At 33.5% G+C, this 26,680-nt stretch overlaps 1 protein-coding gene across 4 annotated transcripts; it reads right to left on the bottom strand.

Annotated features, from left to right (window-relative positions):
* Positions 1-1,310: 1,310 nt before the first annotated feature.
* LOC149787106 (neuralized-like protein 4) lies at positions 1,311-26,441 on the bottom strand. Of its 4 annotated transcripts, none has more exons than XM_089977622.1 (9): positions 26,360-26,431; positions 22,737-22,763; positions 19,959-20,117; positions 18,553-18,619; positions 4,654-4,777; positions 4,040-4,152; positions 3,314-3,461; positions 2,207-2,419; positions 1,311-1,419 (listed from the first exon to the last, which is right to left on the bottom strand). In XM_089977622.1, the coding sequence occupies exons 3-9, from the start codon at positions 19,998-20,000 to the stop codon at positions 1,374-1,376; spliced, it is 753 nt and encodes a 250-aa protein (XP_089833748.1). In that variant the 5' UTR covers positions 20,001-20,117; positions 22,737-22,763; positions 26,360-26,431; the 3' UTR covers positions 1,311-1,373. The 4 variants fall into 4 exon arrangements, with proteins under 4 accessions (XP_089833748.1, XP_089833749.1, XP_089833750.1 ...); XM_089977623.1 differs by having other exon boundaries at positions 26,378-26,426; XM_089977624.1 differs by lacking the exon at positions 19,959-20,117 and having other exon boundaries at positions 26,360-26,441.
* Positions 26,442-26,680: the final 239 nt, after the last annotated feature.

Here is a 26,680-nt window from a genome sequence, read left to right on the forward strand (position 1 = left end):
GGTAGTCTTTCAAAATGCATTGCTTTATCGAATATTAAAGTTTTTAAATATTATAGAAATTCTACTTTTTAAAAGTACTTTTCCTTTTTATCTATTATCTAATACAAATTATATTGCTTATTGTAATGAAATCTGTTAGTAGCAGAATTTTGATGGATATGTACCCGAGAAGAGGGTGTTCTACCCAATTAGTTCGCATCAGGAGCCGCAAAGATTACTTTAAAGGATCATAATCCTTTGATTATCTTCAATTATTGCTACAGGCATAGTCGGCCTTTTATACCCCCGTGTTAAAGACACCAAATGTTGGAAGGTGGCGCCGGAATAAATTCAAACAATGAGGCAAACCAATCAAATATAGTTGACTAGAGGGCTCATACAGAATGGTGTGAGATCTAAAAATTAAGCGGCGACAGACACCTCTTATATTAGAAAAAAACTTCACTAAGAATTTCGTGTGCTGAGAATTCTGGAAGGGAACAGACGCGTGCGTCTTAGATCACGGTGTTCAAGGAAAGGGAAACTGTGTGGTTAGGCAAATTCTAAGGAAGGTCACTCCGAGATTCGTGTTGATTTATCTTGTAATAGGGAATTGGTAAGACGATACCTTGCTCAAAGTTTGTACTTCATTTGAATTAGTTTGATTATATTACATTATGTTACTCTAATTAAGTTTTGAATTGAGTCATAACAAGTATTTGTTATTCTTAAAGCTTGGGTTAGACTGTAGATTTGCGTTTATTAGAAAGTAACAAATCGTAGACTGGTGGTTAAGCGAAGCTAGACCCTGAGTTAGATTTATATATTTCTTTAATTCTTATGACGCATGCAGTAGTAGTGATTACTTCATTAACTTGCAGGTAACCGTATAAAAATATATGAATGTTTAGATAACGTGTGTTACCATATGCACATAAATTAAATTATTTGAGTGTAGATGAGAACGGCATGTATGAGTTATGTAAGCGGATGGTTACGTTGTACATGTAAGGTTTGTTGCCCATTAATCTGACGGTAGGTTTGTGAGGGAGTGATCAATTTCCTTAAAGATAGGGCAAGGCTGCAAGAATTATGTCCCTTGTTGTATTCCTTTAAAAGTTACAAGTATACACCCACGAGTTGGCTCAATAGTAAATGGAGAGAGGAGGAGGAAGATGTCAAGAGTAGAGGGAAGGACGAAAGAAAGGAGGAAGTATAAAGAAGGAGAAAGAAACTGTAACTGTGTTGCATTTCAAAATAATTTCGTAAGTTGAACATATATCCCTTGCACCTATTGCAATACTATAACATAAATGCTATAAAATACAAACAAATATAAATCATTTCTTTATTAAAAACACATTCCAACGACTTTTTCAAAATTGTTATTTACTTTAAAAGATCGAACATGAACCTTCAGTGTGGCCAATGCACTGATACCTGAAACAAGAAATGATAAATTGTTACTTTTCATATTAAACAAACTTAGTATAATGCTGTAATGGTGAATGATGCAATACGCTCATATAAATTGTAGTGGGTCCATATCTGAAATTTAGTGAGCAAGAGAATGCATAGAGGTGTTTCCTGTACTGTATGTTACTTACTGAGAGATGTTAGACTAATCTGAGAAAGGAAAAGTCTCATGTATTGGAATTCAGTGGTTAATAACAGAATTGATGTTTAATTTTTCACGATGGCCGTTTGAAGTTAGCATCGATATATATATATATATATATATATATATATATATATATATATATATATATAATGATTTTACATTTCTCATATAAATAACAATATACGAATAATTCTGAATGACAACTTATTACAAAATTTCTATTTGAACAATTTGAGATTTATCTTTTACTCACTTTCATTATAATACATTATTTAACCCGTGTGCGGTTTACATTTTGTTATGATATAAACTTTAAATCAATTTGGTACTTTTTTGCGATGATGCAAATTTTAAATGAAGTTTGTATTATATTTATTGTTTGATACTATCTTTAACTCAGTTTAGTGTTATATTTTGTTATCCTAAGATCTTTAAGTCACTTTAGCATTATTTTCAATTATTAAATAAGTTTTGCCCACTGATATGCCCAAGTGCATAATTAACAACAATTTACATGCCGATTTATTGCATGTTGGAACCAAAAGTCATGCATCCTCATTCTTTTTCCTGCATTGGTTTTGCAGTAATGAAAGAACATAGAAATACCTTTCAAATTTTACCAGAACTCCTGTAATGACAACGCTGTCTCTCTGTTTCGTTGACCACTCGATTTTATCTTTTGGATATTCCCACGCATCAACAAAAAATGAAAACAATGTTTCTATTGTGGAGGCGCTAGCAACATATTTCCCTGGACACATGCGCACCATCAATACAACCTTGACAAGGTAGGACAATCCAGATTTCTTGCTTTTGTAGCTGCAACAACAAATATATATTTATAAAAGATTGGTCCTGTACGTTGCGTTTCTAATTTAAAAAAACGGTGATAGATGAGAATATTTTGAAATCAAATAATAATTTTAATTCAGACTTACACTGTCAAAGATTTAAGCGCATCCAACTTGTTATCGCCATATAAATTACCTACTTAGGATTGGAAAGATATCGAACCAGCTTTAATTGCATAAGTTTATAAAGACAAAAATTGCACAGTTTATGTCATTGTGTTTAGAGTATCATAATATGATTTAACAATACTTGTGTTACTGGAACTTTAAAATTTGAAGCTGCTTTTGTGGTGACGGAGACAATATAGTCTAAATGTTACCTCGGACTTAAATAAAGCCTACTTTTTATAAGGGTGCACAACTCGTTGGTTAGTTTAGGAGAATTATTTTACACATTCGACATTTGTTAATCGGGAAAAGAAAAAGAACAACGTTTAGTCTGTAATACATTTAAATTACATGCAAATGCAAACCAGTAATAGATTCAAACGATGGCACCGTATCAAGGCATTTTATATTCAATTGGCAAGATAAAATAATGTCTCTTCATGCATGTAGTAGTTACTCAGATATTTTTAGCCAAATTTAATTCATTTCATGATGTATTAGTGTTAAAGGACTACAAGAATAGAGAAACTAACGGTATTGTGCTTATTTCGGAATGAACATACATACATACATACATACATAAGCAAGCACACACACATACAAACATAGGCACATGCATACGACACACTCACGCACGCACACACATACAGACAGACATGTGCTAATAAAACAAGTTCTTAACAGAATATTTGATACGAGCTTCAAGTGTATCATGAAGTCTCTAGGTCTGAATAAAGAAAAATAGAAGGCTCACCAGAAAGGACGAGCGTAGGTGTCAGCACCGGCATACCATATACTTGGCGATACAAATATCCTCTTCGTGTCATAACCATGTGGCCCGTTGTTTTCATTGATGTGCCCAGGTAATTCGGATATTGGTCTCCCGTGCAAATCTGTGTCACCTAAAGACAGTATTAAAGTTACTGACAGGCAGTTTATTATTTTTCTTCATAGCGGGGTGAAAGTACTGTAACCAGATAATCTAAATTCGTACAGATAATCTAAATTCGTACTGTACTAAATAACTAGGAAACTATCACATATTTTCTGTAAGTCAGTTGTCCTTTCAAGACTTCAATTGTCTGTTGATTTATAAGTATTTTTACATTCGAGCAAATAACTTCTCGACATCCAAGCTCCGAATAGTCAACATTTAGCTTGTCTACATTTTAGAACTGTACATTCGATGCATCAGTTATGCCTAAGAAAGACACGCATGTTGAACTATCTAGGAGGTAGTTTTGTTATCTTGCGATAATGTTAAAATGGATTATCTACGGATTAAAATGTTAAAGAATCCATATTAATTGTACTATTTGAAAATATATCAGTTCGGGAATTCACCAATTTTAAATAAAATGTCTTGCAAATTAAGGACTAAACAAACGTAATTCCAGTGGAAAGAATTACATGGCACACAAATAAATTGAAACCTTTCGAAAAGTAATATCTTTGACATTAAAAATCCTTTTATAATTACCTGGAATTCTAAGACCCAAGCGCAAAACTGATTCCAATCTGGGCACTTCAGTTCCGTGGAAACACAGGTCCCATTTATTAGATATTTCTTCTAAGTTCGTTCCTGGCGGGACCCTGCAATGAACCATGCTGCATTTATATTTCATATATTGGTCTGAAGCGTTATTGTGATTGTATTACCTAACGCAAACTGTTTTTGAAAGATTATTTATTCATTAAATTGTATTTTGTTTCACTACGCTGTTCTCCGAAAATGTCCAAGGAAGATATTAACTATTTCAAAGCAAAATAGAAACCACCGTATGCCAATAATAATTAACGGAAACAATGGAAACGAAGAGAAAGCTTCGTTTTCTTTGAACACATACACAAATATATTTTCGTATGTTAAAGCAACCTTTGACGTATTTAATTCATTAATAAAAATGAGTATGCCATATTTTATTCAATGTTATATTAGCATTTTAGTTTGTCTACAGAGAATAGTGATCACATGTTACAAATTTTATGGAATTTTAAAATCGAAAGCGTTTAAATTAGTTTCTTTTTATGATTATAGTGAAAAACTATTATTAATGATGAAAGTAACCTATTATTTTAATATTTATATGTTACCTTGCGTTCACCCTGAAGAAATACCAATCCACAGGGTAATTGTAATTGGTGAAGCCGGCACTTCCATAATACGTTTTGCACCCATCGCAATAGCAGGTATGGCCATCACGCTTTAACAACCCATCTATTGTAATACAAAAAGTGTATATATATATATATATATATATATATATATATATATATATATATATATATGCGGAAGTAGATCACTCTAAGAGTTCTAAAACGAGATGGTGTACAAAGGTAAATAACTTCCATCCACTTGTTAAATTAATAGATAAGACAGAAGCATACATACATACATACATACATGGGGCCCCGAGTGGCCGAGTGGTCTAAAGCACTCTCCGTTACGGATCACTGCCATCTCATCTCTGTCTGCATTCGGCTAATGTGGATATGTGAGAAAGCTTGCCAGTAGCGTCTCGAGGGTCGGTGGTTCTTTCCGGGGATTTTAAGGTTTCTTCCTCCACCATTAATACTGGCCGCCATGTATAGCCTATCGTGTGCTGAAAAATGGCGCTAAACCCTACAACAACAGCAACAACAACTACATACATACATATATGGAACCAGAAATATGACCAATGAAATTTTGAACAGTTTTTCGCATTCTCGGTTTAACTGAAAATCGTAGGAATATCTCGCAATTATCCAAACCATTCCTGAACTCATCAGTACTTTAGCCAACTACGTTGACATTATGCCTCAAAGGATTTGATATTTTCAAAGCTTAGCATGAGATGTGTCTTCAGAATCTATCTTTAGAGAGGTATATGGATACTTCTAGCTTAATTTAGAATCGCAGTTTCAGAGCTATACGATGTGTGCATCGTTTGCTTTCATTGAGCCATAGCACATTGTTATGCGTATTATGATCACAGGATGAACGTTACAGTAGAAGAACATGTAATAATAGCAATGATAATAATAGTAATTGTAATAATAGCACCACTACAACTATTACTACTATTACTACTATTGATACTACTACTACTGCAACAACAACAACTAATACTAATACTAATAATAATAATAAAAATAATAATAGTTATTGTTATGTTGTTTATACATGTTCGATGGTTATGTAGATTTTCAGCATTGCATTTTGAGACAAGATGAGAACTTTACACAAATGTGATACCTCAAGATGTCCAAGAGCAGTGGCAAAATCAGTGATTGACTTTAAGGCCTTTGATTAAGTCTGAACAATTTTTTGACAGAATTTAGGACCATTTTAAGTCTGTTATTGTGAAAGAATTTAGGACCATTTTAAGTCTGTTAATGGGAGCGAATTTACTAATTTTTCTTTGGAGTGAATAATATTTTGACAGAATTTAAGACCTTTTTGAATTTTGAATAAAGATCTATTAATGAAATGCTCGGCAAACATACGGAAGATTAGTACGGTCAGTGGAAAAGGTTAGAATATGGGGATAACTAGGGAACATACAATTATTATAGTTGGAAGTTAATTTATAACACAACTACAGCTAGCCGATTGACCAAGTGAGAAAAATCTCTTAGTGTGTTGGGGGTGCAATTAAAATAACTTCATTTGGTGAAAGATCTGTGTTGTTGATTTCAGATCAACATCTGAAACTGTGATTACACTATGAACATATATTCCTTATACATAAATAGCCAATATATCTACAACTCAATCTCAAAACTGACTAGTACTTGATTGGGGGTATAACTCTCATGGAGCATTCACGGAAATGGGCAATGAAATGCTACATTTTTGTAATAGCTCAAGTTATATCTTTCTCGCTGATGATATTAATGCCAGAACTGCTAATCTATCCGATATTTGTAACATAATTTTATTAATACAAATCATCATGAAATAGTCAGTCTCGATAATGATACAATCAGTTGAACAGAGGGACCGAGATTCCGGATAAATATGCTATACATCAAACCCGATACTCGTAGACAGAAATAGAACTAGGTGTTTTTGTGTTTACCAATTTTGTTTGCAAAAACAAACAGTATGTACATTTGTAACAGAATAGTAGAATTGGGAGTTGGAAAATTTGCATCAGGTACCAGTATCCTCACTGACTCTCAAGTCACAAATTTAAGTGACCTGATATTGTTAAACAATTAAAGTACCTTAATTTAGCCCTTTGTTTTCGATCATTCACCTATCTTTCAGATATAACATTAAAAGTTATCAGCTACATGTATCTGATGATATTATCGCATAAAATAGAACTAGACGACTTTGTCATTCGGGAATGAAACATTCAATATATGAATTTTATTACTGCAGAAAATTCACAAGAAATGTGCGATAATACGAGACGATGTAAAATGAAAGATGAAAGACATAAGTTAAAATTTTATTATCTTTGCTGAACTGAGTTTTTCTCATAAAGGACTCAACGGTGCACGTTCTGCTGAGAAAAATATGCCTCTAAGCCTCGGTATGTAAGTGGGCGTATGAAAGATATAAAAGCATATAGGCAAATAGCTACTATAAGAAAACGCGTGCAAATCATTATTTTCGTCATAAAACGAGCATTTCAATGGAAGGTACATGCTTTGCATTCAAAATATAAAAAGAAATATTTGAATATGATAAAAACATTCTGAACAATAAACCTGTTCAAATTATCGGAATATTCTGATTATATAAAGGAAATATTTTGTGAGGAGACAGATGGTGATGACCAAATAATAAAAACGGTGCTAGCGCTGGATGTTGTCGATAACTCGTCGCAATGATACAGTTCCAGCAAAAGAAATAGTAAAAGTTATTAATAATACACAAATAACACGGAAGTTTAATTGATTTATATATATATATATATATATATATATATATATATATATATATATATATATATATATATATATATATATCACTCAGCTGCTGAAAAGAATTTATTTTTAATTTAAAACTTTTAAATGTAATCTTTAAATCTTCAATAATGGATTAGAATCTGAGGGTTAGTTTACAGGTGTTATTGTGCCAATTTATAAAGATAAAGGTGACAAAACCGATATAACAAGGTATGGACCTATTACTTGAATTAGCCTATTTTGTTTGAAGACTGCACAGCTATATTTAATTTAAGATCATCTAACTCTCATGATGATAATGGATTCAGTTCTTAGAATCAAGGTGGAACCAGGAATGGCTGTACTACAATATACAATACCTTTCATTTGTACCACCTTATTGATCTTATTATTTATCGGAAAGGAAATGTATTGTATTTTAATAATGATTTAAAAGTGTATCTGTTAATGCATGCTGAGTTGGATTATTGCATAAATTGTAGTTTTGTTATCAGCGGAAAGTGCTTGAATATCATATTGAGTATGTATAACGATATAAAGTCAACTGTCCCTGCAAACAACGAACGTTCCAACACCCCTTTTGAATCCTTTGATATGTATGTTGGGGTGAACAGTCAGAGTCTAAATTCTAATTAGGAATTTGCAGAAACAATCTTTGGGTAGTCGATAAGTACAGGGCTTAGCAAACTTAAAGTGCCTCTCATCGGGCCATACCAGCTTGATATAGATATGGTGATGATGTATCTTCTCAGTAAGTGTTAGTATAACAGTCTGACGTCTTTAATCTGCTGACGACACTGCAGTGTTTACGAACTTTTACCCTGTTCTCTCCATTTTGCAATGATAACAGACTGCCCAAATCTCTCGACCTCTACATCCATGAAGTCTGAGCTTCATTTATCGACTCTTATACTTGAAATTTCTGATAATATAAATCTTTTACCAACCGATTTCATCTATATTGTTTGTCTTTTTGAGACGTTCTACTATTTCATTTATAATTTCTTCTGGAATAACATGGTTTGCTTCACAGATAATTGTTATTGATGTCTGTCTTTGCCGTAGAAGAAAACAAAGAAATAAATATTCTTTCTGAGCTGGACATCCATACAAATATTTCAAAATATATACCACTAAACTCTAGTTTTCTTTAGTTAGCTACTTTTTGTATTATCATTTTTGTCATTTCATCAATAATACAAAAAACAAGAATATGTACGTTCACAGCTCTTGATCAGTAACTCTAAAGGCTTACCGAATGTGTATGTTCGATGTCTTGTCTAATCAACCTTGAATAACTGCCATTTATTACAATCCTTTATGAACAAGTATGTTAAGCAGATGACCAAGACGTAGTCGAATTCATATTTCTATTCATTATCTACCAAAGTTTGTACAACATATTCGTTTCACTTAACTAATTATCTTATGCGATTAACAGAGACAAAGGCTTTCCTGTTCTTCTAAATACATGTATTAATGCGATTAACAGAGACAAAGGCTTTCCTGTTCTTCTAAATACATGTATTAATGCGATTAACAGAGACAAAGGCTTTCCTGTTCTTCTAAATACATGTATTAATGCGATTAACAGAGACAAAGGCTTTCCTGTTCTTCTAAATACATGTATTAATGCGATTAACAGAGACAAAGGCTTTCCTGTTCTTCCAAATACATGTATTAATGCGATTAACAGAGACAAAGGCTTTCCTGTTCTTCCAAATACATGTATTAATGCGATTAACAGAGACAAAGGCTTTCCTGTTCTTCCAAATACATGAATTAATGCCTAAAACTTACTTGAGTTTTAGTTCCATGGATTTATATTGCTTTTTTATAATGTTTATCTAAGAATCAGACAAACGATGAACATGCATTTGACGAAAATCTACGTTTTCTTTTCTTTTCTTTTGTTTCTCTGTAAGTGGATGAGATCTTAAACGTTAGTTAATTAATGATACTTAATTAATGAGCAGAAACACAATACTTGAAAACGTGTAATCCTAAAAGAAGATCGATACAAAGAGTATCAGTATAAAAACAGAACTCACTTTACGGTGTGTCTATATAGCCCTTTTTCGTCACATAAATATTTTGTGGCTTTCTTTAACTATTGCCTCATTTTGAAAACTGTGACTTAACTATATATGGCATACATTGTACGGTCATTAAGTGTTTTTTTCTATTTAAATATTTGAAACCTTTCCTACATTACTTTTTGCATTCGTAATACACAGCATGAAAATGCCTTTTATTTTTACGTTGGGAGAAACAACTGTAAAGGTTATTAATATGGCATATGTCGCTAATTTGTTTGTAAGATAGTCGTGAAAGATTTTGAACTATGAACTGATATAGTAGTGATCTGGAAACACCTGTTGTTAAACTCACTACGTTTTATAAATTCAGAGGTTTTATAGGTGTTAAATCTAATACTGCTGGCAGATCACAATTTGCAGTGGTCAATGTACTGTTAGGATCTGAAATTATACTGGCGTTTCAATCCTGTTAGTAGATTCCACAAAGCTTCAGTGCCAGCATGGGGTGCATTACCTGCCCTGGTTCGGGATTTCTAAAATATATGTCATGATACCTTGTTCCATTCTATTTGTTTTTAACCAATCCGGCAACCACAAATGTATGTATGTTGTGAAGATGTTGTAGTCATTCAGCTTATGAAGACCATCGCTCATAAGAATTCGTCATGTCCCTCTGCATTGCTAATTCTCATTTTGCCTTCATTTATTCTGGCACTATCATTGCACTCAGTCATAGGTCATGATGTCATTAAGTTTCGTATTCTTTATGAATGTCCTAAGATCTAATGCAGAATCCACACGTACGTTGTCTTTCCGTGTCTAATGATCAAACCAACTATAGGTGATCATATAACGTGTAAAACGTTCGTCACACGTACGTCGTTATACAATGTCTAATATATGTCACACTTAGGTTGTCATATGACATCTTATAAGTAAATCACTCGTAGTTTGTCAGATACCATCTAATGGTTCAGCCTACGTCTAAGTATGCGACATCTACGTATTCATTTAACTTCTAATAAGTAAGCCACGCGTTGATTGTTTACCCCTAATCCAATGTAAAAGATGTGTAAAGTCAAAAGAATTGTAGAGATTAAATATCCAAGTCGACAAAAAGCTTTATCCAAGTCGACCTGTTTTTCTCTAATCCTGAAAGAGTCTTGAATATATGTTGATTTTTTTCAACACAGGTAAAATTGCATAATGGGTTTATTGAAAAATAGAGAAGACATTACGGATGAACAATAATCTAATGCAATACAAATACTGGGCTGCAAAATAAATTTTACAACTATACCATTTTGATAATGCAGCTTTTAAATTTGTCAGTCTTTTTATTTTTAGAAACAACTAGGTTGAATGTAATGCAATTATGTTACGAATGTGACATGTCACGCAAATCTCCATAAATAAATTAAGTTGTATTACTGATTCCCCAATACACTACACATCTTTGCACCACGCGTACTACTTGCAAAATGAGATATGGGACTCTACAGGAATCTACAAAGCATTTATCGTCAATGGTCATAAAATATTGTCGATGTTAAAATGGACTGGGACTCTATAGGAATCTACAACGCATTTGTCGTCAGTGGACCTAAAACATTGTAGATGTTAAAATGAAGTAACAGACTGTTATAATTGAAATATTAGTGAACAAAAAAGTTTGTTTCCTTACCTCGCAAAAGGGTGCTAAATGTATATTAGGCTGGTCCACAATTGTGTGGATTTTCCATGATTAAAACGTTTGATTATTCACTGGAGTGAAATATCAAAAAATATGTGGTTCACTGCGATCAATAAACCTCAGTATTATTATGACCATGAAATTCGATCCACCATAATACAAGAAAATAGTCTCTTTGTCCTGGAATTTTATAGTTTTAGACAACATTTCACACAGATATCTGCAAACAAATATTTTATTGAAAGAGCAAATCTCGAATACTCCAAATAGTTTGGCTTCTTATTATAAAAACCTTTTCTCAATTTTCTTCCATTATTTGAGTTAATGTCCAAAAACAAACTTACTCCAGACAAATCTCTCTCTCTCTCTCTGTGCATATATATATATATATATATATATATATATATATATATATATATATATATATATGATGTAATCCAAAACCCACAACGGGTGATTGGTCTTTACGATAAGAACTTCATCTTCAATATTTAAAGATTTAGATTTTTAAATCAGTTACCCGCCCCCATCTTTTTCCGTCCACAAAGGTTCATTAAACTCATTGGGGTCACCCATAATCATTTCCCAAAATTTCCAGTCTGTATGTATAATGATGTATTAGTTACACAACGAATTTATATTAGTGATGTACAGGCAAGAGGGTATAATCCCTCCGACCTATTTTCAAAATGTGCTGGGATAAAAGGTAAGTTCAATGGTGGTTTTGGGAGTTGTTTTTCTTTCTCGATTTTGTCACAGTAAATTGGAGACAGGCTTAATTAAAAAATTTGTTTGTTGTAAACAATTATTAATAGTACTAAAATGCTGTCCATCTTTAGAGGAGAAAATAATTTTTACTGGTTGACAACGTGCATCTTTCTTGAACCACGTTTTACATGACATGATATACACACACACACGTGTGTGTGTGTGTGTGTGTGTGCTTAGAGATATAACTTACAGCTACAGACAGTAACTACATTGACAGGACTACTAATTTTCAATTCTAAATATACTTCTGTAACAACAATAAATAGACAAAATTACATATGTGTTTTGTTCCGAGTAGGCGGAAAGACGAAGTTTGATATGGCGTAGGAATATCGAGGCCGTCAGGTATTGACTATGTTTTCTACGCTAAATCATACGAGCTCGTTTCCCATCTCGAAACAAAACCCTTATGTAGCATTTTATCTGTTATATATTACCCTTTATTCACACATTCTTTCAAAAAGCATTTAAAATATGTTTTAACAAAGCAAAATTAAGCATCTGACGCTTAAATTAAATATAGTGTACAACCCTCAACGCCTACGTTTATTTAACCGTGCTAAAGCCGTTTTAAACTGTACAGTCTGTATTTCAGATAGGAATTTAATGTTTAGCCTTGGGGTTATAAATATTTTGTATGGGACAAATGAACGATGTCACGTGCACATTTATGTTTTCCTTGCTTCTCAAATGGAATATAGGTTTTGGACCTGTAATTGGCCCTTTCTCTTACACTCGACTTACTACCGCTCCAGCGGCCTAGTGGTTAGAGGGTCCGCCTCAGATGCGGGAGGTCGTGGGTTCGATCCCCGGCCGAGTCATACCAAAGACTTACAAAAATGGTACTAACAGCTGCCTCGCTTGGCGCTCAGCATTAGGAGAATGGTCTGCCTGGTGTCAGGATAATGTAACTCGGTGGGACATCATGCTATATGTCTGCGGCATGATGCCCCAGTGCTAGACATCACTATAAACTGCCACGCTGCAGACATCGTAGCGATATCACTGTTAAAGTTACGTTAAAAATCCAAGTCACACACACACACACACACACAAACACACATACACACACTACTTACTTAATTGACTCTCTACTTCCGAGGAAATTTCATTTTACTGACTAACACCATTTAAATACAATCCAGTTGTTAAAGAAAGCTCATTAATTTACAGGATTTTCAAATTCTCTACTTTTATGTTTCAATTAATATAAGAAATAATCGCTGAATTGAACTTGAAATGATAATTTATGCATAAAATTAAGAAATTAAATATCCTCTTTCTAACACGAGGACTAAATTTTAATATTCATTTGGATATATTTTTACAGGATAATTCAAAGCAATAACGCAGTATTGATCTGTTTGCTCTTTTTTTCACTTAAGCAATGGCAGGACCTACATACATATCATCTCCGAGTGATCTTTTAAAACTGTACATAACGGATGTAATATTTCTGATTTTACTCCAAATCAAAACTACCGCTGCTTTCATTGGTACCTATACCTTTATGAAGCAAATAGCAGTTTTGTCCTCAGATATACAAAACAAATTCGATTCTTCTGTAATTATAATAAACAAATTGTAAGTCCCTTCACTTAAACTTGCTTCTAAAAATGATCTAATTCAGCAGGTCATATTTTTAAACTATGAAGCTTGTTTTAGCTCTGTTTGGTATATTAGATGATTTACATTGTGGAATGTCTCGTGGGTATTAAACATGGGGTAAAGGTTTGTACAAACTAGGTGCAATTCTAACTATACCTAGAATCTTGACATGAGATCGATCGTAAGTGTTCCTTACTTTGTCTGGATTTTTAAAAAAATTAATACAAGATTTCAGTACTTTTCTTCTCTCTCTCTCTCTCTCTCTCTCTCTCTCATGTTAATGTCCCTTTGCAACCAGCTTCATCAGCGAATTCATTGTTAAACATTCTGTCAGCGAACTCTTATTTCCTGGTCTAGATATTGTGAAATGCACCTTAACTTCTCTTCTCCACTTACAAAATATAACTGGATTTCTTAAAAGTATAAGCGGTGATGCCATTTTTCAATAATTGTATAGACAATTTCAATAAATTATTCCTGATATTGTTTAAGCGTACTATTATTTATTACCTTAACCTGTAAAAGTAGTTCCCGGCTGTGTGTGTGAGACTGAAATTTAAGTTGTCAGATGCGGAATGTGCGATACGGAGCATCTGTATCGAACGCCAGATCAGCCATGTAAGATTAAACGGGTACATAATAGATTTCAGAATCTCTAGATAAAACGTCGTTTTGAATTTACTCTATTAATGTTTTATGGAGGACTTCTGGTACAGACGAGGTGTTAGTCGTGCTAATTGCCGTCGCTATGATTTCCTAAATTTACAATATTTATACTGTCAACACAAAGGTGAGTTTTGGTAAGTGTGAAACTAAGCAGTTCTAAGTTGCAGTTTTGAATAGACAATAAGACGAATGTTAGAAATGGTGGCTTTGTTTACAATTAAAGTTTGATCAACGTAGGTTAGGCATCAAACCGTGCAGGGATGACTTGCGGCCCGACTTCACGGAATTGAAGCATGCTCGTCGCCATTTTGTGTTAAGTTTTAAGTTGTGTATTGGAGTTATTTGTACATGGAGTAGAGACCTTTAACGGACATACGCCAAGGGGTATCCCCACAAAAAATCAAATCAAGGAATTAGAAGAGGTCATACAGCCCTCTCAGTAACACCAGGCCACAATGTGTGGCGAACTCGCAAAACACCTTATTTACCTGAGTGGATAACTTTTAGACTAATCTTATGAGTTCAATTCGTTTTAGTGTTTCTGAACGCAACAATGTGTGAAGTAAAAAAAGCAATGATGCAATTAATGAAAGACTTATTTCTTTTGAATGTTCCCTAGATGAACCGAAAACTAAAAATATGATCATGTGCAGAGAAGATTAAAATCTGAATGAGACAGTCAGTGAAGTGGAGAAACTTTTGCAGGGTTATGAACACAATTAATAACAATTTGATATTCTTTCCCACAGAGGGAATTTTGTATTTTATAGCGTGCCTCAAAATGGGGGAAAAAACGGACGCGTAATCGGCTAATGGTCCAAACCTAAAGTCATAGAGAAAGTGTTGAGATAATATAGAGAGACAAGAAAAGAAGCCATCGAAAGAGCCGCCATGACCACAGTTGAGAATTATGATGCTAGGGCAGTTTCAGACTGGTTCCTGTGAGTATAGCTGAGGATGATTCATTCTTAGCGAGAACATCCCGTGTCAATCTGACGTCGAAAAAAATGCTATAAAACTGGAAATAAATGATGTTCAGACAATACCGAGTTAATAATAAATGGTTACAAGCATGCAGTTGATGAAGTTCGAAATGACGCTGTTCTTGTAGACAAAAGATAGGACTCTGGCCGAGGCCTAATTAATGTGTCTGATGCGATCTTTTCTAATTCTGTGTCAGGTTGTTTTTTTATGGCATATATATTGAATGCATGAACACTTTCTAAAAACAATTTTACTGTTTTATTTAAAAATGTTTATAACTTTTATGTACTAAGATTAGCAGAAATTATAGGTCCATTTCATATTAATGGCTATCAAATGTTTGATATCATAAGAACTAAATAAGGAAACATTTAAAAGAATTTCAGGTGGGATATCAATATTTGTTCATGGTCCCTTTCAAGGACTTGAATTTAGCAAGACAAACGTATTAAATAAGATTGTTTGGTTAGTCATGTCATCTAGGGTAAGTAAGCTTAACTGGAACTTATATATTAGTTTTGATAATAAGACACTTGAATAATCCTCTGTTCACTGTGAGTAAACTGTATATTTATTTCTAAAAAATGAAAACACTTGCCTAAATTCTTAGAATGCCGATAATAAAAAAAATGAAAACTTCTTTGTACTGTAATGCCTTCACATGTACTAGACTTTGTTGTCAAAAATCATAGGGTTATATTGTAGTTTGAAGAATTTAATTATATAGAAGACGAAGAAATGTATTTTCGGGATAAAGTATGTTGAAGGGACATGATTCATTGTGCAGAAAACTTATACATTGTATCAGAAGAATAGGATTGTTAACAGCAGAGTCGACAAAGGCATAATAGATGGAAAACGATGATTGTTTAGCTCTTGTATGTGTTTTAAAAATACACAGTCCTTTGACATAGATGATAAATTAAAATGTTCGTATGAACATTATATTTTCCAGTGACAAGAGGGACAAAAAAGAAAAGGCTGTAAGCGAATATGAGTAAAGGTAGTAGCGCTCTACGTTATTCAAACTCTCAAGGATCTATTATTTTAAAATGTGGATTCTTTTTTTTGAAAGATATCAACGATAACATAAACTTGATGAATGTGACAAAACAAGTGCCAGTACTTGCAATAATTGAGCAAATCAAATGAAAGCGGTCAATAGAAAGCAAGCTTTAGAAGTGACATCTCGAGAAAAACATTCCAAATGTCAGACTTGGATCGACATAGATTGTATCCTGTAGATAAATTAGACAATTCAGAATATAAGTTAAAACATAATCACACGAATGTTATACATTCTGTAGCAATATATACAAATTCAATTACTAAAAGAAAGCAAAGTTAATATGACTTAGAACATAACAAATCATTTTATCTACACAGCGTTTACGTCACCTTCTAAAGAATCCGAGTACTCGTGGATTGAGTTGTATCAGATCGGCATCTTGGTATAAATGTTTTGCTTTCAGAATTAATTACTTTTCTAGTTCTGTTGACCTGATACAGGAAAATGATAATCTACATCGAAAAATCGCTGTGAAGAAGGTCCAACCATAATAGAGAAAACTGAAGCGTGGTGAAGCTGTGGGAGTAAATGTTTAAGCTAGACATTTATTTATATGCACGTAGAATTTAACTGCACCAATATTAATAATATTATTTACTGTTACCACTATATGGTCTTAAAATAAGTCCTAAAATAAGTAATACAAAAGAGTGAAATCAAACAAGTTTTGTAAATTTCAACCAAAAATTTGTTTCCATAGAAGACTAATTGAAGATTGAAATAAACTTAAGCTAGTGTGAATTAAATCCCAAATAGTCTTAACATTGATATCATAAATTTGTCTGCCACATCAAATGCACATTCACTTTATCCTTAATTCAGGAGTGTGAAGGTGTCATTTCCATTTCAAAGCTGCTTCAAAGAGCATTTGTGAATCATGTCATGGGACGAAGCCAACATAATTAACAAAGATATAATTAACATAGATATAATCCGAAGTTCGTCTTTTTCAAAATAGATCTAATGAAGATATATCACAACGTTCTTAGCTTACCTTTATGATATGCCCAGGTACCATCTTACTTGTTGCATGTATTTATCTATGCAGCTATTTTGTATAGGTCTTACTGTTTGCTATGTTGCATAGGTCTTACTGTTTGCTATGTTGCATAGGTCTTACTGTTTGCTATGTTGTATATGTCTTACTGTTTGCTATGTTGTATAGGTCTTACTGCTTGCTATGTTGTATAGGTCTTACTGTTTGCTATGTTGTATAGGTCTTACTGTTTGCTATGTTGTATAGGTCTTACTGTTTGCTATGTTGTATAGGTCTTACTGTTTGCTATATTGTATAGGTCTTACTGTTTGCTATGTTGTATAGGTCTTACTGCTTGCTATGTTGTATAGGTCTTATAATTTGCTATATTGTATAGGTCTTACTGTTTGCTATGTTGTATAGGTCTTACTGTTTGCTATGTTCTATAGGTCTTACTGTTTGCTATGTTGTATAGGTCTTACTGTTTGCTATGTTGTATAGGTCTTACTGTTTGCTATGTTGTATAGGTCTTACTGTTTGCTATATTGTATAGGTCTTACTGTTTGCTATGTTGTATAGGTCTTACTGTTTGCTATGTTGTATACGTCTTACTGTTTGCTATGTTGTATAGGTCTTACTGTTTGCTATGTTGTATAGGTCTTACTGTTTGCTATGTTGTATACGTCTTACTGTTTGCTATGTTGTATAGGTCTTACTGTTTGCTATATATTCTTACTCGGTCATCTTGATCAAACCTAGTCCATCTGTAAATTCTATTTTTCCACATGACACATTACTGTCTTCTGACACGTAAGTCTTCGTCACACACGTGTTTACAAAAGTTCGTCAACTTCTTCGCTAAAAACGGTTGTTGCCCGAATGTATATATCCATATTTCAAGTAACTTCATTAGACCTAAAATAACTCAAAAGCAGCGGAGTCACTTGGCCAGATGTGAAATTTCCACTGATACTATCTTTGTAGATTGAAATGTTCTATATGTTATGCACGGGTTTTGTTTGCAAGGGCAATACAGTTCTGGGTAATTTTTTATATAAATTATAGTATTTCTCCTAATATAATTGCAATGGTAGGATAATAATTGTTATCGGAAGTATCAACGCAATTGTTTTCCTCCTCTTTACTCTTCCTTCGTTCTATTCGTTGGTTTTTTGTAGTAGGAGTAGGAGTAACTGATTGCGATCTGGTCAATGCTGTGTTGTGGTTGGCACATCCTCAAAATAATTAACTGTACTTGTTCGTACTTTTGCGTTTTACTTACATGGCAAATTCAATGATTCTATGAATCTTCGAGCCAGATCCTCCAAAAGGCACATTCTTCGCTGATTCTGAAATGAGTTTCTTGCATTATATAACGTGGCAAAATTGTGTGAAACAATAGAAGATTTTAGCAATATTAGAAGTAATCATATGGGAGGTAGTTAAAAGAAGAGCTGCCCTGTTAGTATTAAATGCACTATCAATATATTCGTCATTCTTGAGAAGCATAGGGGATGATACTAGATGTGTTTGATTGTACGTATATAAATATAAGTCGTTTCCAAGTTATGACACGTGGACTTACACGAGAGGTTAAGCTACGATGTTAATGACAGTGGTATATCGTAACATCATGTGTCGAGTATGGTAGCTAAATGGGAATCTTAATAGGTACCAAAATTATGAGCAGGAGAATGCAGCAGGAGTGTTATATATTTTAAAATGACATTTGTTCACATTTGGAAATCTCTGATTTATACCTCCGCTTACCTCCACCCACCAAGCCATGCATAAAAATGTATGTATCAATATGACATAACAAGTAGGTCTAATCATATCGTAGGGTTCATGACTCTGATCTTTAAGAAGTTGCTTGAGAATATCTTCATATTTCCTAAGATACAATGTATATGCTATTCAAAAGATGTCAAAATCTCTATCGATGATTAAAGTCACGATGTCTCTCAATGTGTCCCCATCCCCAATGGCTCTCAATATATCCCAATTCCCAGTCTCTCTCAATGTGTCCCCATCCACCACAATCTCTCTCAATATAGCTCCATCCCCACTCTCTCTCAATGTGTCCCCTTTCAAATCTCTGTCAATCCGTCCCCATCTCCAATTTCTCTCTCGATATGTCCCCATCCTCAGTCTCTGTACATTTATCACCATTCCCAATCTCTGTTTAGATGAGTCCCCATCCCCAGTCCCTTTTTCTTTGCGATGAAACAAATAATAACACTGCTTTGCTTGGTAAATAATAATTCAGTCTCATAAATTAATGGTAAATGAGTAATACATACTATCACTGTGTATTTTAGTTGCAAATTTTGACACAATAAATATATAAGATTGTAACTCTATATGTCATAACCGCATGCCAGACTCGTATGTAGTAAAGAGATAATGCGTGTTAGTAGTTTTAGTGAATATGTATCACTGAGGAGTGTCCTTAGATATTAGCGACAAGATTTATGGTAATTAGTCACTTCAAAACACAGGTGTGATGTGATGTGATTTTGACTTTTAACGTAGCTTTAACAATTTTTCAGTCATATCGCTACGATGTCTGCAATGTGGCAGTTTATAGTGATGTCTAGCACTGGGGCATCATGCCGCAGACATGTAGCATGATGTCCCACCCAGTCACATTATCCTGACACCAGGCCGACCAGTCCTAATACTAACCTCTTCATGCTGAACGCCAAGCGAGGTAGCTGTTAGTACCATTTTTTAAGTCTCTGGTATGACTCGGCCGGGGATCGAGCCCACGATCTCCTGCATCCGAGGCGGACGCTCTAACCAGTAGGCCACCGGAGCGGTCTCAAAACACAGGTAAAAACACTTCTAAACAGAGGTAAAATCAGTCTTGATATTATTTAATACATAACAAAAGTATATATATATATATATATATATATATATATATATATATATATATATATATATATATATAATTCTTTGAAACGCCCTTGCGCATCAAAAGTAAAGTTGAACTGACTTGTTAACTTTAATACCGTATTTAACTGCATTGCATGGTGTTACTCTTGCGCAATATTGACTCCTAAGTTTTTATATTTGTTTTGTTTAGTGTTGAGATTTGAAATTAGATCGGGCAGTGATATATGCACGTTAAATCATCTACCCATAGCTTTGATGTTTACTTATAGTTGCATTTATATATATATATATATATATATATATATATATATATATATATATATATACCTGTTTAATAGGTTAGAGTGTTTGAGAGATGAGAGGGTAATATTAATTTGTTTTTAAAATGTTAAATGTGTGTTATTTATTTTGTATATTTTGCATACATTGTAGATCTTACTGAGTATTGGATGACTGTGTATACAATTTCTAATTAAGAAAACATGTTCAGACCAAATCATTAAAGTTGGCTATATATCTAATTAAGAAAACATGTTCAGGTGCAAACGTATGTAAATACTATTACAGAACGCAGGCACACTGTGTGAATGGGTACATGTCGAACGGTTTTCAAAAAATAAGGCGTATCGGTTATATTTTTACATGGCTAAATGAAAACATTGAACTATCTATGACGAAATATCATAATCATTTAAAATGTGCCAACTAATCCAGTTAAACTGCAAGATTACCAAAGGCCAAAACGATATGAATCTCTCAAAAGAGAAAATTTCTTAAGTATCTGAAAGTAACTCCAAGTCTGCAAAACAAAGCACAATACCTAATACAAGGGGCTTTAGGAATGTCACGGGGGCTAATTTCCAATACAAATAATTATTTGTAACAGAATAATGGTGGTTGGTGGATGCTAATAGTATATCACCTGGACCCGTAGTCCATCGTGGACACCAATATTTGTGGGGTGGGGTGCTATCAGAATTGACATCCTAATTTGTAGGGCTATTTGAACCCCGTCTACATAACCATTTACAGATAGTCTTAATTGAATTACAACGAGCTCTTTCTTCCCCCTTGTTAGAGTCTTTAGAATGCCCATCACTATAATTGTTTACCAATAGTCAGAACTTGATATGCTCCTGTAGTTATATTAGCCTGTTTTTAACATGGAGATATGTTTAAAGGAACGAAATGTAGCTACAGTACTCACAATTATGTACAGTGATGAATCTATTAATACAGTATTCACAAGTCTGTACAGTGATGAATCTGTTAATACAGTACTCACAAGTCTGTACAATGATGAATCTGTTAATAAAGCATTCACACGTCTGTACAGTGATGAATCTGTAAATACAGTACTCACAAGTCTGTACAATGATGAATCTGTTAATAAAGCATTCACATGTCTGTACAGTGATGAATCTGTTAATACAGTACTCACAAGTCTGTACAGTGAGGAATCTGTTACTACAGTACTCATAAGTCTGTACAGTGATGAATCTAATAATACAGTACTCATAAGTCTGTACAGTGATGAACATATTAATACAGTACTCACAAGTCTGTACAGTGATGAATATGTTAATACGGTACTCATAAATCTGTACAGTGATGAATCTATTAATACAGTAATCACAAGTCTGTACAGTGATGAATCTGTTAATACAGTACTCACAAGTCTGTACAGTGATGAATATGTTATACAGTACTCATAAGTCTGTACAGCACTACAGTACTCACAAGTCTGTTCAGTGATGAATCTGTTAATGGATCTGAGGCCGCATAAGAAAGTGTCCAACCGTAGAGTTATTTTTACGTTCCAAAGAGCGACACAACTTTTGCTTTGAACATTAAATTTCGAGAAAAAAGAATTCGTAGGGAAAGATCCAGATTTAAAATAGGCTACTACTGGTGACTCAGTCGTATGTTATTGATCGAGAATTCCCCTGTTCTATAAATAGCAACGCACCAGAAAACCTATAACGTGAATGCATATACTGTAATGGTGATATAATGTATTAAAATAGAAGCAAATTAAAGGTCAAATCATTAACAAAATTAATACTAAAATGCAACTTTATCACTACAATGTTGTTTATCTAACTGTATCGTGTTAAAAATTATCAGTTGCCGAATCGCGTAGAAAATTACGCCAAAATGTGCTGTAGTTGAAGGGGTTACTAATGTCTAATTAACTATAAATTCAGACTTAGTAACCACATACAAGTTAAATCTGCATTGTATATTATTTAATGTTTAATGCTAACGTATGATTATGGTGCTCAGTAATTTGTTGTTTTCTTTTCAATTTAGTAGATAACTGGGCGATGTTGCTTTTCAATTATATGTATCTTGTAAGTGGATAGGGAGTCAGTGGGTATCGTAAGGATGGCATCGCAGAGGTGGGCAGGATGCGGTTTTCTGAAATGTTATAAAATTTAGACACTGGCTCTGTAAATGTACGATGTATCACATCCATACTCATGTAGAACATAATAATTGCTGACAATATTAAACATGAATGTATAGTTTCAGTTACGTAATGTTCTTTATATCGCTACTCACCTTGCGTAGATATTAACTTGTCAATGCCTGAAACAGTATTAAAATAGCTATAAATCCTACACATCAGATGAAGGCATGCGCACATATGTCATAATCAGCAGATCAATTTGGATTTTGAGTCAGGTAGAAAATAATGATGATCTAACAAGGAAGTTCTATTTCGAGTCAGTCGAAACTATCTAAGAAGATCAGTTTCGATTTGGAATCTGATATGCAAAAGATTATCTGTGCATTGTAGTTTCAATTTAGGAATAGGCGATAAATACACTTATCTGTATAAAGATGTATATATTAATTGGTTTCCTTCTAATAGCAACTGTATTATGGAATCTCAGCATATTGACTGAACGTAAGCTAATTGCAAAATAATTTCCGTAAATATTCAGGAAATGTAAACGCATACACATGATGATAATGTTAATTGTATGTGAAAGAAAGTTTCTTGATCTATCATCTTGACACTACCATTGCTGAATATGTATCTATATCTGTCTTCTATTTTAAAGTAGTTGTTAATGCCCTTCAATTGTAGCATATAACTAATTTTCCAATAGCTTTATATTTATATTAATATTTAAGTATGAAGACATAACTTCACTTGCGTCTGATGCAATTGGCATAAAGTTTTTCAATGAAGAACGAAATATAACTGAACCACGGATACAAATTTTTGGACTCATCTGTACTAATTATTTGGAAGGCTAGATACAAAATAGAATGAATTTATTTATAATAATATAGGTGAAAGCATGCTGCATCTCGATAACGTGGTAAATACAAACTGAGTGTGGAAACCTTTTGAAGCAATCATGTCAGTTATCTAATAAACTATTTCAATTTTCTCAGTACTTCAGAACAGATTAACTACAGCGACCGCTGAAGGTTGTGCCTAAAACGGCATCAAGACAATAGTCACAGACCGTTTTCCACCATTCAAGATCAATTTGAAAACTGTAAATTGGTAGCGATCAAAGTTAATTCTTTCTTAGATATTTATAGTCCAGAGATACAATACGCTACGAACATTCAAAATTTTATGAAAACAAATGTGTCCAATATCTCAGATCTCATATGGATTCATTGCAATGTTTATGTCCTATGATAAATGGTGCATCATGTTTGAAATGTGTATGACCTGTGACAAATGGTGCATCCTGTTTAAACCGTTTATTTCCCGTGATAAATAATGCCTCCTGTTTCAACTATTTTTGCCCTTTCAATTTTTTATGTTTCATCTCTAATGACGTTTTAATATATTTGTCTCTGGGAATTTTCATCTTCCATCACATCTATATTTTACGTGAGTTGCGTCTAAGTGCTTCATGCGGTCTTTATTTTGCCTGCCTTTACGCACTATGTTGTAGTAATTGTCACCTAATTGGCGATATAAATGATAATGATCATCACATACCTGCGAATAAGAGTTCTGGCCCTTTAGTGACCGGATAACCACCCAGTCTCGACGTCAAAGGGAAATAATTCAACTCCTCAATTTATCAAAAGCTTGAGTACCTTTCCATAATCACATTGTTGCATCATAGCTTCAGTTTTGGACGGATGAGTATCTTTCTTATATATCAATGAATATAACCAATTATGAGCTGTAAAAGTCTTTCCTATCGACCAGTGAATATAATCAATACCGTTATAAGGACCACTTTTACGAACTTCAATGTTCGTGGTACAGTATATATAAATGAATTACTTTTGCTTGTAAGGTGACAGAACGATCTAAGGCGCTGGCCTTTACCGATCACTACTGTCTCACCTCTGCCAGCAGGGTATGTGTCTCGGGCTCAGCAACTGTGGATATTTAAGTAAGCTTGCCAGTAATATACCATGGGTCGGTGGTTCTTCCTGGGATTTTCCCCGGGCTCCGACATGTATGGCCTCTCATGTGCTGAAAAATGGCGTCAAGTCCACTGTCCTTTTCTTGCAGAAACAAGTAATGTCGATACATCGGCGATTGACATTACTTTGTAAACTTAGGAAAGATACGAAATTAATTCTGCCTACTTTGCAGCAAAACATCACGTCATCAATTCAAAACAATAGTATGGCATTGAATCAGCTTAAGACTAATTGTATGCAGGTAGGAATCTAACACAGACTGTGACAGGTACGTTAACTAGGTCGATACATTAATTAAATAATATAATAAATAATGTACCCCTTTTTTAGTTTGTGTACTTCAAATATTGATCTCCTCTGTTCAAATATGATTAACATATCTGTTTGGAGAAAATCATTAGGTGATCAAACTGGAATCTAAAACACTGTTTTAATGTTCAAGTTAATCAGCCTCCCTCAAGGAGGTTTACATATCACTCAAGAAATTGATGTATACTGTTACGGACTATTAGGCATAATGTGTACAAATATACAATGTAAAATGAATCATTTTCGATATTAATCTTGATAAGGGAGTGTTGACCATCAGGTCTGTAATATACTAAAAGAGGTGCCACAACAGAGGAAACAAAACTGATATTTCTATGGTTGATTTGCTTTAAAATACATATTTCATAAAGGGGGGGGGGGGCGTTTTTATCTATATGTGTTTCATCTACACCAGTTTAGGGGTCGATATCGGACTTCATTGCACCCTGTCCTTTACGGATATAATGAAGCAGGTAGTATATGTTAGTTGTAAGCAGGAATATAACTCTGAGACGAGTAAAGACACCTATCGCCTAATTTTCATGTCAACGCACCCTAATCCATTCCTCAATACACCCATTGTCAATGCTATGTGTCCGATTGATGTGGCAAATTCAAAATATAAAATCGACAATTGAATATTGTACATGTTTCTGGTAGCATGATGAAACAACGACCATTATTAATCCGTTCCAGGTAATAATTATTTAATAACTTGCTTTTACTACCACGCGGATTTATCTAATGTAACCTATATTCACAGAGTACATTATTTCATACAGATTTTATTCTTGTACATATTTATCTAAAAGGTATTATGGACCGACAGAATAAATTGCTCCATACATCTTTGAGAAGCTTCTTTGCATGAGAGAAATCTTTCAATATCGAAAGATCCCGACAAAAATCATGATATTATCGAGTAAATACAAGGATATGATAGTTGTTAGTAATACAAGGACCTGATATTATCGAGTAAAAAAATGATAGGAAAATATCGAATAATACAAGGAATCTTTAAATACCTTTTAATTTCTCGAGAAAAGAGATTAGCAAATGCGATATATATCTCATTAAATGGAAACATCTGTTGAATATTTACATACTTGACTGGCCTTTGAATCATAAAAGAACTTTACAGTAGTACTGTTATATGTGTGTACAAGAGCTTATGGCTTATCGCAATGAATCAAAATCCGCCATCATTTTATAAATTGTGTTATATTTATTATTTGTATTGGTATGAGAAAGGTTCATGGGGTCTCAACATCGATTTAACAAATTCATTACAATTCGATATATCAGTCGATGTTATGATACATGTACATTTTAAATATGTTAACACTGACAGTGATGAAGCAAATATAATGCTATTTAGGATATAAAGTTAATACGTAAGCGGATGTTAACAACAGCTACATTAAATATGAACTATCAATGTACCATGTACATTATTATTTTACCTTAAAGTAGACACTCACCGCTCGAAGAACTGAGTTTCCCGTGCCTAAAAATTTAGTCAAACAGCATATACGTATATATATGTATATATATACGTATATATAGCTTCTGCGCATGTGGAATTTTGAGCAAGGTACTTTTGATTTCGGGTCAGGTATAAATAAAGTTTATGTAGGCAAGCTTGTTTGTTTCGATGTGAGGTCAGATTTTTAAAAAAGAACGATGATGTAATTAAGGCAGTTTCCATCGCGGTCAGATATAAAAGATTCTCTCTCGCTCTCTCCATATATATATATATATATATATATATATATATATATATA

This window comes from Sinohyriopsis cumingii, chromosome 12, assembly GCF_028554795.1.
Source record: "Sinohyriopsis cumingii isolate HCF-2022 chromosome 12, ASM2855479v2, whole genome shotgun sequence".
Lineage (NCBI taxonomy): Eukaryota > Metazoa > Mollusca > Bivalvia > Unionida > Unionidae > Sinohyriopsis > Sinohyriopsis cumingii.

Bases quoted from the DNA above. Each gene is read 5' to 3' on its own strand.
- LOC149787106 (XM_089977622.1), bottom strand. From the start codon at position 20,000: ATGGTACTAACAGCTACCTCGCTTGGCGTTCAGCATGAAGAG. The intron at 4,778-18,552 runs GTAAGTAAAACG...GTATTACAATAG, and splicing joins AGAATCATTGAATTTGCCAT to ATGGGTTGTTAAAGCGTGAT. The intron at 3,462-4,039 runs GTAATTATAAAA...TACTGTCTTTAG, and splicing joins CTTGGGTCTTAGAATTCCAG to GTGACACAGATTTGCACGGG.